The sequence below is a fragment of the Oncorhynchus keta genome, chromosome 13 (genome assembly GCF_023373465.1).
Source record: "Oncorhynchus keta strain PuntledgeMale-10-30-2019 chromosome 13, Oket_V2, whole genome shotgun sequence".
NCBI lineage: Eukaryota > Metazoa > Chordata > Actinopteri > Salmoniformes > Salmonidae > Oncorhynchus > Oncorhynchus keta.
Window position 1 is genome coordinate 47529943 of NC_068433.1, and position 15383 is coordinate 47545325.

Sequence of the window (15383 nt, forward strand, 5' to 3'; positions counted from 1 at the left end):
TCATACTGAGCACAGTCCCCTTGCAACACTACTGGATCATACTGAGCACAGTCCCCTTGCAACACTACTGGATCATACTGAGCACAGTCCCCTTGCAACACTACTGGATCATACTGAGCACAGTCCCCTTGCAACACTACTGGATCATACTGAGCACAGTCCCCTTGCAACACTACTGGATCATACTGAGCACAGTCCCCTTGCAACACTACTGGATCATACTGAGCACAGTCCCCTTGCAACACTACTGGATCATACTGAGCACAGTCCCCTTGCAACACTACTGGATCATACTGAGCACAGTCCCCTTGCAACACTACTGGATCATTCTGAGCACAGACCCCTTGCAACACTACTGGTATGCTTGATCAGTTGAGCTGGCAGATAGTACCATGTTCTACAGGCTGAGCTTCCTCACTAATGATTCACTCACCTGTGTTAGCTTTACTAACTCTTCTACAACCTCAGAGAGAGACAGGAAGGGGAGGGGTGTAGAGCTGAAGGGCGAAAGATTAACAGAGCAAGAACGAGAGGAACCAAGGGTCAGAAGGTCTCCAACCTAAAACAGGGCAAAAAAATGACAGCGCAAGTATGGAGACTTTTGTTTATGGTAAGAAAAACATTTAAATCACGTTATTTTTAACAAACACTTACTGGATATGAACCCTACCCAACTCTACAGTAATTTGGAGATTGGAGAAACAATGGTTCAAAGCCGATACTCAAATGTTACCACATACCCCACTGACATTGAATATCTGGTTAATATTAACTGTCTATTTACAAAACCTTGACTGTGAGCTGTGTCCATTTATAGGGACACACAGCCCTGTCCACTAGGCCACGGGGCTAAGGGCCGTGTGAGACTATGTCTGGGGGAAGAACTTTTGGAGTTAGAAGTCCATGGTTTTGTCGTTGTTGTAGACGACGTTGCCCCTGATGACAACGTAGCGGATCAGTTCCTGGTGTCCTCCTAACTGGTAGATGAGATGCTCCCACCTGCCGGACAACACCAACACAACACTGTCAGTCCACACAGACAGACAGACAGACAGACAGACAGACAAGACAAGACAAGACAAGACAAGACAAGACAAGACAAGACAAGACAAGACAAGACAAGACAAGACAACCTTAGGTAGTTTCACTCTCACAAGCCAACCGGTTCCATTCACACAGCTACTGCATTTTAGACAACGCCATACACAGTCCTCACCACAATTACAAGATAACCTTTCAGCAGCTGGATGACTCAACAGTCAACTGGAACATACACTGTGGTGTCTGACCAGTAAATGAAGCCAGCTCTTACAATATAGTAGCATTTATTGACAGTAACTTTACCGTGGTGCGTTGAGGACCAGCAGGTCGCCATGTTTGTTGACCTCCAGGGAGCCGTGCGTGTGAGAGCGGCCCAGGGCGTAGGCTGCGTTGATGGTGGCGGCGGCCAGAGCTTCAGGCATGGACATCCTCATGTTGACACACGCCAGATGCATCACCACCGGCTGGGATAGACAGAGAGGGATAAAGAGATGATGACAGAGGGAACGCTATATAGAGGAATAGGCTTTTCACCTTCTCCCACTAACTCATTGAACTTACCCCCACAATCTTTCCCCCCTAACTTTCCTCCTCCACCCCCCGTCCTCTGGTACCCACCATCGAGCAACAGTAGGCATTAGGGTTGAAGTCACTGCCCAGGGCAACAATGACCCCAGCCTCCAGCATGTCTCGGGCCCGTGGCTGGGGCAACCGTAGGATGTAAGCGGTGGTTGGGAGCAGGATGGCGGCGGTCTTAGCTGTCGCCATGGCAGCGATGCCCTCATCTGTCACCTCCTCCAGGTGACTGATAGCCAAGGCACCAAGCTCTGCCCCCAGCTAGCACCACCAGAGAAACACACACACACACACACAATACAGGAATGGTTAAGTGAGATGGACAGTACCATAGACACTTAAATAATACGTACAGGTAGTAAACCAGCTGTTGTTACACCAGTGACAGAAGAGAGGTGCTGGTTGATGATGCGTACCTGTGCAGAGTTCATGGGGTGCAGCTCGTCTCCGTGGAAGTTGATGTTGAGGCCCATGTCCAGGCCAGCCTGCAGGATGGAGCGTGTGGAGGACAGGTCAAACACACCCTGCTCACAGAACACATCTATGTTGTCCACCCTCAGGGCCCCCGCTGACATACGCTCACGCAGCCGCGGCAACTGGACCTTAAGGATGTCTGTTGTCGCCTCGGCAACAGTCTTACCCCTGGGTAAGAATCAGAAGGGGTGGGTATTTAATAACACCTAGTGAGGACGAAAGTCAGTAGGGTTAGCTGTATGGGTGTGGGTGAATGTAATACATAACCTCAACAGGTCATGACGGGGTGGAAGTGAGGTGTCTGTTCAGGATGGGGAATTTTTGCTCTGTCCAGAATACCTCTGAAGTACCACCTCGTGTGCATTTTACCAGCTTGTCTATGGTGTCATGAGTCTTCTCAACTACCTCCTGTGGATAGACCAACTACCCCCTGTGGATAGGCCAACTAACCCCTGTGGATAGGCCAACTACCCCCTGTGGATAGGCCAACTACCCCCTGTGGATAGGCCAACTACCCCCTGTGGATAGGCCAACTACCCCCTGTGGATAGTGTGGCAGATTAATCAGATTTAGTTGGGTAACATAGATCATTAAGATGTTTTATTTGCATAATATGCTTATGTGAGATACTTGTCATTAGAATGTATCCTTTTGGACTCTTGTGTTGGCAGTTGCACTTTTCCCTCAGCTGGGGCTCAGTCACCTGGGGCCCAGAGAGGGGAGAGAGCAGAATGGAACATTGTTTTTCATATGTGAATGTGTCTTTACCTATTCTTAAACCATGTGAAGGGATGGCGTGATTAATGGGGAACCAATTACTTGTCTCCGTAATGTCTGTGCGCCAGTCACTCCCTCCTTTTCACATTGGGGGGAGGTGTATGGCAGTGTCTGGAACCATTGTATGTCCTCTCTGATCTTACACTTAGTGGGGTCAAGAGGGGGTTTACTTGAGATGGGAGTATCTAGAGTTGACAATTGATATATGCCATTGGATGAGTTGGTGTTTTTTGAACTATGAAGTACCAGGAATGAGATTAGAACCTTGTCTGAGGGACCAAACTGAACGATAATTTATAGCGAATGTTAAGGGATACTCCTTTCTCAAGAAAAAGTATTTATTTATGAACTGTTCCTAAGATCTGTGGTTCATCAGTGTAATTTGAGAGGGGTGTATCTTGCCTATAAAACATCTTTGTACTTTTCTGTTGGTACTTTTCAATGGTTCATTATAGATAGCGCATCATTGAAAGTCAAAAAGGCTATTGCAAAGCTCTTATTAAAAATATGTAGTTTAAGTGTAACTGACTGGTGTGTGAAGTTTGTAACTCTCCTCATTTGGTAAAGCAGAGAAATGCCACCACAATAGGCCAACTACACCCTGTGGATAGGCCAACTACCCCCTGTGGATAGGCCAACTACCCCCTGCGGATAGGCCAACTACCCCCTGTGGATAGGCCAACTACCCCCTGTGGATAGGCCAACTACCCCCTGTGGATAGGCCAACTACCCCCTGTGGATAGGCCAACTACCCCCTGTGGATAGGCCAACTACCCCCTGTGGATAGGCCAACTACCCCCTGTGGATAGGCCAACTACCCCCTGTGGATAGGCCAACTAACCCCTGTGGATAGGCTAACTACCCCCTGTGGATAGGCCAACTACCCCCTGTGGATAGGCCAACTACACCCTGTGGATAGGCCAACTACCCCTGTGGATAGGCCAACTACCCCCTGTGGATAGGCCAACTACCCCCTGTGGATAGGCCAACTAACCCCTGTGGATAGGCCAACTACCCCCTGTGGATAGGCCAACTAACCCCTGTGGATAGGCCAACTACCCCCTGTGGATAGGCCAACTACCCCCTGTGGATAGGCCAACTACCCTCTGTGGATAGGCCAACTACCCCCTGTGGATAGGCTAACTACCCTCTGTGGATAGGCCAAGTACCCCCTGTGGATAGGCCATCTACCCCCTATGGATAGGCCAACTACCCCCTGTGGATAGGCCAACTAACCCCCGTGGATAGGCTAACTACCCCCTGTGGATAGGCCAAGTACCCCCTGTGGATAGGCCAACTACCCCCTGTGGATAGGCCAAGTACCCCCTGTGGATAGGCCAAGTACCCCCTGTGGATAGGCCAACTAACCCTCTGTGGATAGGCCAACTACCCCCTGTGGATAGGCCAACTAACCCCCGTGGATAGGCCAACTACCCCCTGTGGATAGGCCAACTAACCCTCTGTGGATAGGCCAAGTACCCCCTGTGGATAGGCCAAGTACCCCCTGTGGATAGGCCAAGTACCCCCTGTGGATAGGCCAAGTACCCCCTGTGGATAGGCCAAGTACCTCCTGTGGATAGGCCAACTAACCCTCTGTGGATAGGCCAAGTACCCCCTGTGGATAGGCCAACTAACCCTCTGTGGATAGGCCAAGTACCCCCTGTGGATAGGCCAACTAACCCTCTGTGGATAGGCCAAGTACCCCCTGTGGATAGGCCAACTAACCCTCTGTGGATAGGCCAAGTACCCCCTGTGGATAGACCAACTACCCCCTGTGGATAGGCTAACTACCCCCTGTGGATAGGCCAAGTACCCTCTGTGGATAGGCCAACTACCCCCTGTGGATAGGCCAACTACCCCCTGTGGATAGGCCAACTACCCCCGGTGGTCCTAGTACCACTGGTGTAGAGTGTGTGTTCAGTACTTAGGGACGGCGTGTGCGCCACAGTAGGTAGACGATATATTGATTGGCAGGGTACGTCTGGCCGTCTCGATGACCTCCAGCATCTTCAGCTCAGTCTGCAGCTCCAGGCCGTAGCCACTCTTACACTCCACCAGGGTAGTGCCTGCCCGCTGCATCCGACCCAGCCTGCCTGTCAGAGAGGCCAGCAGGGTGGAGGCAAGAGCAGCCCGGGTGTGCTCCACTGTGAAGTGGATCCCTCCTCCGGCACGGTGCACATCCATGTAGGTGGCACCAGCCAACTGTAGGCACACACAACATTACCTAGGCTGCATTTTGACAGGTAGCCCAATTCTGATATTTTTTCACTAATTGGACTTTTGAAAAATCAGATCAGCTCTGAAAAAGATCTTGTGTGAAACGATCTGATGCGATTGGTAAAAAGACCAATTTGTGGAAAAAAATATCAGAATTGGGCTGCTTGTGTAAACGCCATATAAAGCTTTACTCTGAAAGATGAGTCATATTACAAGCTGTTGAGGCAGAGGGGACAGGACCCATGGAAGTCATATTTACCTTCATGGCAAATTCATGCACTCTGTCTCCAGCCCATACGGGGTGGGTGTGTGCATCAACCAGTCCTGAAACGCAATAATCAAAGAGCACAACTGCATTTCTGTAAAACCTAATTCTCTACATGATTCAAAATATTTGTATCAATAGAACAGGGGTGCATTCGGCAGGACCTAACGTTTTAGAACATTCAAATAAAAAATATGCTATGAAGACCAAACATGGCTATCTGACACACACAGGAGGCTGCTGAGGGGAGAATGGTTCATAATAATGGCCAGAACAGAGCAAATGGAATGACATCAAACACATGGAACCCATGTGTTTGATGTATTTGATACAATTCCACTGATTCCACTCCAGCCATTACCACGAGCCCGTGCTCCCCAATTAATGTGCCACCAACCTCCTGTGCTCTGACTTGTAGAATACGGAATAATGTCGGCCCTATTCATGGCAATTCTATTTGCACAGTTCGACAACGTTTGGCAAATAAACGTTGCCAAAGTTGCATGTTTACATGGCTCTTGCTATCCAGTATCCTTGGGTCATCCCTACCCCATTGAAGTTGCCATTTAAAATGGTATGGGTTAAATTTAGGATGAGGAAAGGGTTATGATTAAAGATCCCAGATAGCGCAAACCATGTTTACACCGGTGTGCACACCTAGATATACCGCCCCCTAGTGTCCAGGGTGGTGTATTGCACTGATACTTGCCTGGAATGACACACATGCCAGTTGCATCGATGACTTTTTCAAACGAGACCCCTGCATATTGGAAATCAATGGTGCTCGCTGGTCCAATATCCTTTATCAGGCCGTCGCTGCACGAACAATACACAGCTCTTTTAATCAATAGTTTGCGGTGGAATAACATCTGGTTTAGCCCAAAATGTAATTTTACTTTCAGAGCACGTTAGGACGATTTGTAGTCTGCGACGTTTGACAGTCGCTGTCAACTCGTTCTAACCAAATTGTAACGAACAATAAGTTAGTAGCCAAACCACTGAATATTTAAAAAAATTTTGCAATCTGGAGCCCTATATCGGACATTAATGATACAATGTTTCGACTTACCTCCCGATAACCAAACTACTGTTCTCAATCACACACAGCTTTAGCATCCCATCCTTCGTCAGGAACTTCTCACCGTTGTTGCAAATTAAAACCACCTGTTTCGCGTTCTTTACCAAAAGTTTGTTGGACATTTTGAAATAGTAGAAATTAAATTTAAAAATGTTGAATTACTTTTGTAAGTCACCTCTATGTCGCCTCGCTGTCACTTTCTAGTGGTTTGGGGGAAAGTAAATATGTGCTCAACAAGTGTTCAAAGTGCAAGAGCCAAATCCTGGGTGGGGCTTTGAAAATGAGGAATACTGTACATTGATTGACAGGCTCTGTTCAATGTGTAGCGTTTGATAATAAGGTTGAGACACCACATCAATCACCTCCCTCACAAACCTGTAATAATACCACCATACAGCAGGTTTAGGAATGGGTACAATAAACATCCTTTTATTTTTTTTCTACAGTGATAATACATACTGATCATAAACTGTAGAAGAAAAAAAGAAAAAGAAAAAAAACTGTTTTCTTGAAAGTTTCACACATAAAACTAACTTGCTTCCCCAAGGGTCAATTTTCCACATAGTGAAAATGAAAACTAAGATTTAAACACTCATCCAGATCATCAGTTGTTAAGTCTCATCCTCGCCATCATTCTTTCATTTCTCCGTCCTCCTCTTCTTCCTCCACTCCTCTAATATATAAAACATTATTGCACCTGTGGGTAGAGAATACACACTTTAGATCAAAGAGAATTACACTGAACAGCCACTATCAAACATCTGCATCAGTCACACCAGAAGTATGCTGGATACAGAAGTCCAGGGAGAATACATTTCTACTGGTATTCATCAAAGGGTTGACTTGCAGTTCAACCAATAAATCAGAATATAGAGTTACATTCTATTGCAGAAAATATTTGATTTCAACAAATACTTCCTTCCCTCCCCCCTCCCTCCCTCATCGTTTTCTTGAACTGGGTATTATTTACTACACATCAAACAAGACGAAGTGGGACTTTGAGGACTTTCCTGAACTTGTTCAATATGAAACCTGTTTTTGTTGCAAAACACTTTCTGCTGAAACAGTCTACACTAATGAATACACCCCAGGTCACTGCTCTTAAGAGAGGTAGATATTTCATGAACACAGTCATTGTCAATCTTGATCAACTCAGGAGTGAAGGACAAGGGGCAGAAGGCAACATTGTAGAGAATCCAGAAGAGGGCTCTTATTTACCTAACAAGTACTTCTCCAAGGTGACCAGCCAACGCTCCATCCACATACTCTTCTGTGTTCGCCAACTGTCGAAACCAATGACAAAAAACATGACAAATTTACTTTGGCATTAACCTGCACCAGCCACACACACACAGGTTAGTGCAAAATACAAGTCTTGCATATGTGGACAAAAAATGAATAACTTGTGGGAGACTTTTATTTTGACATGAGATAAGCAGAGAGAAAGTGGGTCTACAACAGACCCACATTTGGAAAGTCTGTTTAATAATACAATCCTTTAGATATTGTCTCAAATTCCGTCATAATGACTAATCGTCCTGCCCACCAGCAGTGTAAACTGAAATGGAATTGTTTGTGACTTCTGGCTTCCCACGGACTGTTTTTGTGCAATCCAATCCAATTGAAAGCAACGTTAGCGTATGTAAATACACCGGCGTTTCTAAAAGCACACGTGTCCAGATGTGCTCCCTCACCTGCATGTTCATGTAGCTGTCCACAGACACTAGGTAGCCCTTGTACTCCATCCCCCACTTCAGCTTCACCATCACCGGCTTGCCTGTCAGGCCGTTCAGGAAGGGCTTGGGGTTCAGAGGTAAACTCTACACACACAGCAATGGGAAGACGGTGGGAATATTGTTATGGGTAATAATTAATAGTACAAAATAGAACGTCCAGACCCATGTGTAGGGAAGAACAGACGTATATCACCATGCAATGAAACTCATTTTAAATTTCAATCTGCAACATGACTTTATGTGCTGCTCATTCACTGCAATGAATGAATGGGATAACGTTAGCTTGCAGGAAAAAGGCACCCAACTCAACTGCTGATCCGTTTTTCTTTTCAAAAGATCCTGGCAATTGTATTATAACCAACCATATCAACACTCACCATTGCTATGCGAAATGTGGTGCTATTATATCTTAGTACTTTACTATCTTTTCGACACAAAAACGTCCAGACGAGCACGCATTGCCGCCGAAACCAGGAAACTGGAGCAAATCAACTTTGACCCAAAACAAATGTTAATCAATTGAGAAGAGCTCGAAATATTTATGTACCGCCACCTAGTGTACTGAGTGGCAAAAATTAAGAGACATGATTTACATTTCCATGTTCATTGCTCATTGCGGCAGATATTTTAACGGAAAATGTTATAGATAAGTAAAGGACAGTAAACTATTATATTTATCCATATCCATCTTCAAATGATTGCATTTTATTCAAAAGACTGCATGGGACAATGGCGCCCTCTGGTGGTTATAGTGGTTATCGTGTTGAGCACTGCACCTCGGTCCACTTCCCCAAAATCTTTGAGCTGTGATGTGACTTATTTACTATCAATGGATGTAATCTACTTAGATAAAGCTTTACTAATTTCTATGTAACGCAGCAAATAAACAAATTCAATGTTTTCAATCCAAAACCCAGTCTTCGGTCATGTCCCAGGAGGAGTGGCCCATCAATGGAAACCACTGGTGTCCAAGGTCATTGTAATTGAATTAAAACCATTTGAAACAAGATTTGAAATCTGCATTTAATTTCAAATAAAATATTTATTTATTTTCAATAAATGAATATGTTTTGTCTGGAATTGCATGAAGAACTTATGGCATAGAGGTAAACTGTCATATCAGGGTCTGTCTGGCAGCTCTCTTTACTCTTACTAAACTGTTTGGCAAGTTTGAACTTGAGATCATGAATAATACTTCCGACAGCAAGGGATGGTTTAAGTGGAAATTCCTTTGAAATTACACTAAACCGTCTTTACATTACTGAAATACTGATGTCTTTACATCAATGTTAATGTGTTTGTGTGAGCATGTTCAGGTGTGTGTGTGTGTGTGTATCAAATCAAATCAAATTTTATTGGTCACATACACATGGTTAGCAGATGTTAATTTGAGTGTAGTGAAATGCTTGTGCTTCTAGTTCCAACAGTGCAGTAATATCTAACAAGTAACTAACAAATTCACAATGACTACCTTATACACAAATGTAAAGGGATGAATAAGAATATGTACATATAAAGATATGGACGAGGGATGGCCGTGCGGCATAGGCTAGATACAGTAGATGGTATAGAATACAGTATAAACACGATATGAGATGAGTAATGTAGGATGTGTAGACATTATTAAAGTGGCGTTATTTAAAGTAACTAGTGATACCTTATTAAATCAATTTATTACATGTATTAAAGTGGCCAGAGATTTGAGTCTTTATGTTGGCAGCAGCCACTCTATGTTAGTGATGGCTGTTTAACAGTCTGATGGCCTTGAGATAGAAGCTGTTTTTCAGTCTCTCGGTCCCTGCTTTGATGCACCTGTACTGACCTCGCCTTCTGGATGATAGCGAGGTAAACAGGCAGTGGCTCAGGTGGATGTTGTCCTTGATGATCCTTTTGGCCTCCCTGTGACATCGGGTGCTGTAGGTGTCCTGGAAGGCAGGTAGTTTGCCACCGGTGATGTGTTGTGCAGACCTCAATACCCTCTGGAGAGCCTTGCAGTTGTGGGCGGAGTAGTTTCCATACCAGGCGGTGATACAACCCGACAGGATGCTCTCGATTGTGCATCTGTAAAAGTTTCTGAGTGTTTTAGGTGACAAGCCAAATTTCTTCAGCCTCCTGAGGTTGAAGAGGTGCTATTGTGCCTTCTTCACCACGCTGTCTGCGTGGGTGGACCATTTCAGTTTGTCTGTGATGTGTACGCCAAGGAACTTAAAACTTTCCACCTTCTCCACTACTGTCCCATCGATGTGGATAGGGGGGTGCTCCCTCTGCTGTTTCCTGAAGTCCACAATCATCTGCTTTGTTTTGTTGACGTTGAGTGAGAGGTTATTTTCCTGACACCACACTCCGAGGGCCCTCACCTCCTCCCTGTAGGCTGTCTCGTCGTTGCTGGTAATCAAGCCTACCACTGTAGTGTCGTCTGCAAACTTGATGATTGAGGCGTGCATGGCCACGCAGTCATGTTTGAACAAGGAGTACAGAAGAGGGCTGAGAACCCACCCTTGTGGGGCCCCAGTGTTGAGGATCAGCGGGGTGGAGATGTTGTTTCCTACCCTCACCACCTGGGGGCGTCAGAAAGTCAAGGACCCAGTTGCACAAGGCTGTGTTGAGACCCAGGGTCTCGAGCCTAATGATGAGTCTGGAGGGTACTATGGTGTTAAATGCTGAGCTGTAGTCAATGAACAGCATTTTTACATAGGTATTCCTCTTGTCCAGATGGGATAGGGCAGTGTGCAGTGTGATGGCGATTGCTTCGTCTGTGGACCTATTGGGGTAGTAAGCAAATTGGAGTGGGTCTAGGGTATCAGGTAGGGTGGAGGTGATATGATCCTTCACTAGTCTCACTAGTACTTCATGATGACAGAGGTGAGTGTTAAGAGGCCATAAAGGGCATTGTGTGAGCGTGTGTGTGTTTGTGTGTGTCTGGTTGTATGAACAGACATACACCTACAGTGCCTTGCGAAAGTATTCGGCCCCCTTGAACTTTGCGACCTTTTGCCACATTTCAGGCTTCAAACATAAAGATATAAAACTGTATTTTTTTGTGAAGAATCAACAACAAGTGGGACACAATCATGAAGTGGAACGACATTTATTGGATATTTCAAACTTTTTTAACAAATCAAAAACTGAAAAATTGGGCGTGCAAAATTATTCAGCCCCTTTACTTTCAGTGCAGCAAACTCTCTCCAGACGTTCAGTGAGGATCTCTGAATGATCCAATGTTGACCTAAATGACTAATGATGATAAATACAGTCCACCTGTGTGTAATCAAGTCTCCGTATAAATGCACCTGCACTGTGATAGTCTCAGAGGTCCGTTAAAAGCGCAGAGAGCATCATGAAGAACAAGGAACACACCAGGCAGGTCTGAGATACTGTTGTGAAGAAGTTTAAAGCCGGATTTGGATACAAAAAGATTTCCCAAGCTTTAAACATCCCAAGGAGCACTGTGCAAACGATAATATTGAAATGGAAGGAGTATCAGACCACTGCAAATCTACCAAGACCTGGCCGTCCCTCTAAACTTTCAGCTCATACAAGGAGAAGACTGATCAGAGATGCAGCCAAGAGGCCCATGATCACTCTGGATGAACTGCAGAGATCTACGGCTGAGGTGGGAGACTCTGTCCATAGGACAACAATCAGTCGTATATTGCACAAATCTGGCCTTTATGGAAGAGTGGCAAGAAGAAAGTCATTTCTTAAAGATATCCATAAAAAGTTTTGTTTAAAGTTTGCCACAAGCCACCTGGGAGACAAACCAAACATGTGGAAGAAGGTGCTCTGGTCAGATGAAACCAAAATTGAACTTTTTGGCAACAATGCAAAACGTTATGTTTGGCGTAAAAGCAACACAGCTCATCACCCTGAACACACCATCCCCACTGTCAAACATGGTGGTGGCATCATCATGGTTTGGGCCTGCTTTTCTTCAGCAGGGACAGGGAAGATGGTTAAAATTGATGGGAAGATGGATGGAGCCAAATACAGGACCATTCTGGAAGAAAACCTGATGGAGTCTGCAAAAGACCTGAGTCTGGGACAGAGATTTGTCTTCCAACAAGACAATGATCCAAAACATAAAGCAAAATCTACAATGGAATGGTTCAAAAATAAACATATCCAGGTGTTAGAATGGCCAAGTCAAAGTCCAGACCTGAATCCAACCGAGAATCTGTGGAAAGAACTGAAAACTGCTGTTCACAAATGCTCTCCATCCAACCTCACTGAGCTCGAGCTGTTTTGCAAGGAGGAATGGGAAAAAATGTCAGTCTCTCGATGTGCAAAACTGATAGACATACCCCAAGCGACTTACAGCTGTAATCGCAGCAAAAGGTGGCGCTACAAAGTATTAATTTAAGGGGGCTGAATAATTTTGCACGCCCAATTTTTCAGTTTTTTTGTTAAATATATCCAATAAATGTCGTTCCACTTCATGATTGTGTCCCACTTGTTGTTGATTCTTCACAAAAAAATACAGTTTTCTATCTTTATGTTTTAAGCCTGAAATGTGGCAAAAGGTCGCAAAGTTCAAGGGGGCCGAATACTTTCGCAAGGCACTGTAGGTATGTATCATGGGAAAACTCTTATACTGTTAAAGGATAGTTAAACTATCAGTAATCATGAGCTGCTGCATGCATGACCTAGGATAACACTGACATGTCCCATTGTCTACTGTGTAATAGATGTGCAGGGATGAAGACTCGTGGGGAAGATGGAAACAGAAGTGCAGGATATAATCCAGGAGAACTAGAGCTTTCAGCAAAACAGAGAATTAAATATATTAGACAGTATGCAGGTCTGCTCTGGTGTGTTCCATGCAGAGTAGCCATGCTGGGCTCATTGAGGTGAAGCAGAAAGCAGCAGAGAGGAGGCGGTTGAGGGCCTATCAAAGAATTAGAGCAGGAGATCACGGAGCTAAAGGAGGAGGGGGTGGGGGGGTGGCATTGAGGGTCAGAGCCCCACATCATTCCTGAATACCAATGCAGCTCCATGACTTCACTGTCCTACTGTATAATGCTCATCGCCAGCACTGACCACACGAGGGCAACATGTACACAGACACTGTTTGTTACTGATTTGGCTCAAATGTCACAATATTTGGAAGCATGTAGCCTATCCCTCGACTTCCCCTGAGTCAGATAGACTCGTGGGTACCATTTTATGTCTCTATGTGCAGTTTGAAGGAAGTTGATAACAAGCGCTAGCGGAGCTTGCTAACTAGCATTAGCGCAATTACTGGAAGTCTATGGGCATCTGCATGCTAGCAGATCCGCATAGACTCCCAGTCATTGTGCTAACGCTAGTTAGCATTGGCCCGCGAAAATACCCTCTTACTGCCTTCATAATGGACACAGAGACCTAAAAATGGTATCCACGAGTTCGTCTGACTCTGGGGAACTCTTAGTCAAAATTCCAAAGTATCCCTTTAAGAGTCCTTTGGAAACGGAAGCAGGACTTTGGTAGGCTATTAAAAATTAATCTAGGAATTAAAAGGCCAACCCCTGGTATAATCATCTCTGCATAAGCCAGGGTAGTTCATTAATTAATTGGTACTACATAAAACAGATCAGTTAATAATTCTCAATTGGCTTGCATTCCACTCCAATTAGCTGGGATGTTGGATAGGCCATCAGTAGCATATTGTCAACATAGCCCATGCAGAAGTGTATTTAGCCAAGTGACCAAACTCCCCATATATATACACTACCGGTCAAAAGTTTGAGGTCACTTACAAATGTCCTTGTTTTTGAAAGAAAAGCTATTTTTTTGCTCATTAAAATAACATCAAATTGATCATAAATACAGTGTAGACATTGTTAATGTTGTAAATGACTATTGTAGCTAGAAATGACAGATTTTTTATGGAATATCTACATAGCTGTACAGAGGCCCATTATCAGCAACCATCACTCCTGTGTTCCAATGTCACATTGTGTACTACTCCCTTCACAGAACAGTGCAAACTGTCTCTAACCAGAATAGAAAGAGGAGTGGGAGGCCCTGGTGCACAAATGAGCAAGAGGACAAGTACATTAGAGTGTCTAGTTTGAGAAACAGACGCCTCACAAGTCCTCAACTGGCAGCTTCATTTATTAGTGACCGCAAAACACCAGTCTCAACTTCAACAATGAAGAGGCGACTCTGGGATGCTGGCCTCCTAGGTTTGAAAAACAAGGACATTTCTAAGTGACCCCAAATTTCTTTGTTGTTGTTGTTGTATTTTACCCCCTTTTTCTCACCTATTTCGATTTTGTCTCATCGCTGCAACTCCCCAACAGGCTCGGGAGGCAAAGTTCGAGTCATATGTCCTCCAAAACATGACCCGCCAAACCTTGCTTCTTAACACCCGCCCGCTTAACCTGGAAGCCAGCCGCACCAATGTCTCGGAAGAAACACAGTTCAACTGACGACCTGTGTCAGCCTGCAGGAGCCTGGCCCACCACAAGGAGTCGCTAGAGTGCGATGAGCCAAGTAAAGCCTGCCCGTCCAAACCCTCTCCTAACCCAGAAGACGCTGGGCCAATTGGGCGCTGCCCTATGGGACTCCCAATCACGGCTGGTTGTGATACAGCCTGGGATCAAACCCAGGTCTGTAGTGATGCCTTTAGCTAGACCATTGCGCCACTCAGGAGGCCCCCAAACTCCACAATTGTAAAGTCAGTGCCCAGTGAAAATCTCTCTCACTTTAACTCATCCTACACTGGTATTTGTGGCTAAAACATAAATGGGAGAAAAAACAGGTCAAAACCTCAATCTCAAATTTGTATCTCAAACAGGTGTTTCAAAAATGCTTACTATTTCCTCATATAACATGACGTCATCTCCCCGAGGAGGATGAGCTGGCCTATCAGCATTCTAGAGGAGGATGAGTTGGCCCGTCAATGGTTTACTTGCGTGAATATTTATAATGTCCAGTACACACACACCACTCTGTTGTTGGGGGTATGCCCACACCATTCCAACACAGAAACGCTGCTGTTTTAACATAATTTATAAAACATCTTGGAAGGAAAACTATTTCACTCATATTGTCAGTTATTATAGGTCATATTTCATAGAAATCTGGAAACACCGGGCAGTTACTTTAGTTTAAAGTGGTCACTAGCTGGGTTTCCATCCAATTGGTGACAGATTTTCTTGTGAATATTCTCAAATCTGCATAAGTAAAATATGCGCATTTGATGTGTTTACATCAAATTTACCTGTGCTAAAAGTCT

The 15383-nt window shown here is 44.9% G+C and overlaps 2 protein-coding genes across 3 annotated transcripts; both read right to left on the minus strand.

Annotated features, from left to right (window-relative positions):
* Positions 1-590: 590 nt before the first annotated feature.
* On the minus strand, positions 591-6675 carry amdhd1 (amidohydrolase domain containing 1). 2 transcript variants are annotated; one of them, XM_052460377.1, is made up of 8 exons: positions 6420-6675; positions 6060-6166; positions 5345-5436; positions 4793-5070; positions 2034-2259; positions 1660-1878; positions 1345-1505; positions 591-999 (listed from the first exon to the last, which is right to left on the minus strand). In XM_052460377.1, exons 1-8 carry the CDS (start codon positions 6548-6550, stop codon positions 894-896), a joined length of 1320 nt encoding a protein of 439 aa, XP_052316337.1. In that variant the 5' UTR covers positions 6551-6675; the 3' UTR covers positions 591-893. The 2 variants fall into 2 exon arrangements, with proteins under 2 accessions (XP_052316337.1, XP_035640399.1); XM_035784506.2 differs by having other exon boundaries at positions 5345-5409; positions 6420-6673.
* A 154-nt stretch (positions 6676-6829) lies between these two features.
* Positions 6830-8671, minus strand: snrpf (small nuclear ribonucleoprotein polypeptide F). The gene is made up of 4 exons (XM_035784710.2): positions 8542-8671; positions 8123-8248; positions 7647-7711; positions 6830-7125 (listed from the first exon to the last, which is right to left on the minus strand). Exons 1-4 carry the CDS (start codon positions 8542-8544, stop codon positions 7059-7061), a joined length of 261 nt encoding a protein of 86 aa, XP_035640603.1. The 5' UTR covers positions 8545-8671; the 3' UTR covers positions 6830-7058.
* Positions 8672-15383: the final 6712 nt, after the last annotated feature.

What these genes read in the sequence shown, in the direction of transcription:
- amdhd1 (XM_052460377.1), bottom strand. Translation starts at nt 6,550, where the DNA reads ATGTCCAACAAACTTTTGGTAAAGAACGCGAAACAGGTGGTTTTAATT. An exon ending in ATGCCTACTGTTGCTCGATG is followed by an intron (nt 1,506 to 1,659) that starts GTGGGTACCAGA and finishes TGTCTATCCCAG; the next exon opens with CCGGTGGTGATGCATCTGGC. An exon ending in CTGGTCCTCAACGCACCACG is followed by an intron (nt 1,000 to 1,344) that starts GTAAAGTTACTG and finishes GTTGTCCGGCAG; the next exon opens with GTGGGAGCATCTCATCTACC.
- snrpf (XM_035784710.2), bottom strand. An exon ending in ACAGCTACATGAACATGCAG is followed by an intron (nt 7,712 to 8,122) that starts GTGAGGGAGCAC and finishes TGGTTTCGACAG; the next exon opens with TTGGCGAACACAGAAGAGTA. An exon ending in CTTGGAGAAGTACTTGTTAG is followed by an intron (nt 7,126 to 7,646) that starts GTAAATAAGAGC and finishes CTCTACCCACAG; the next exon opens with GTGCAATAATGTTTTATATA.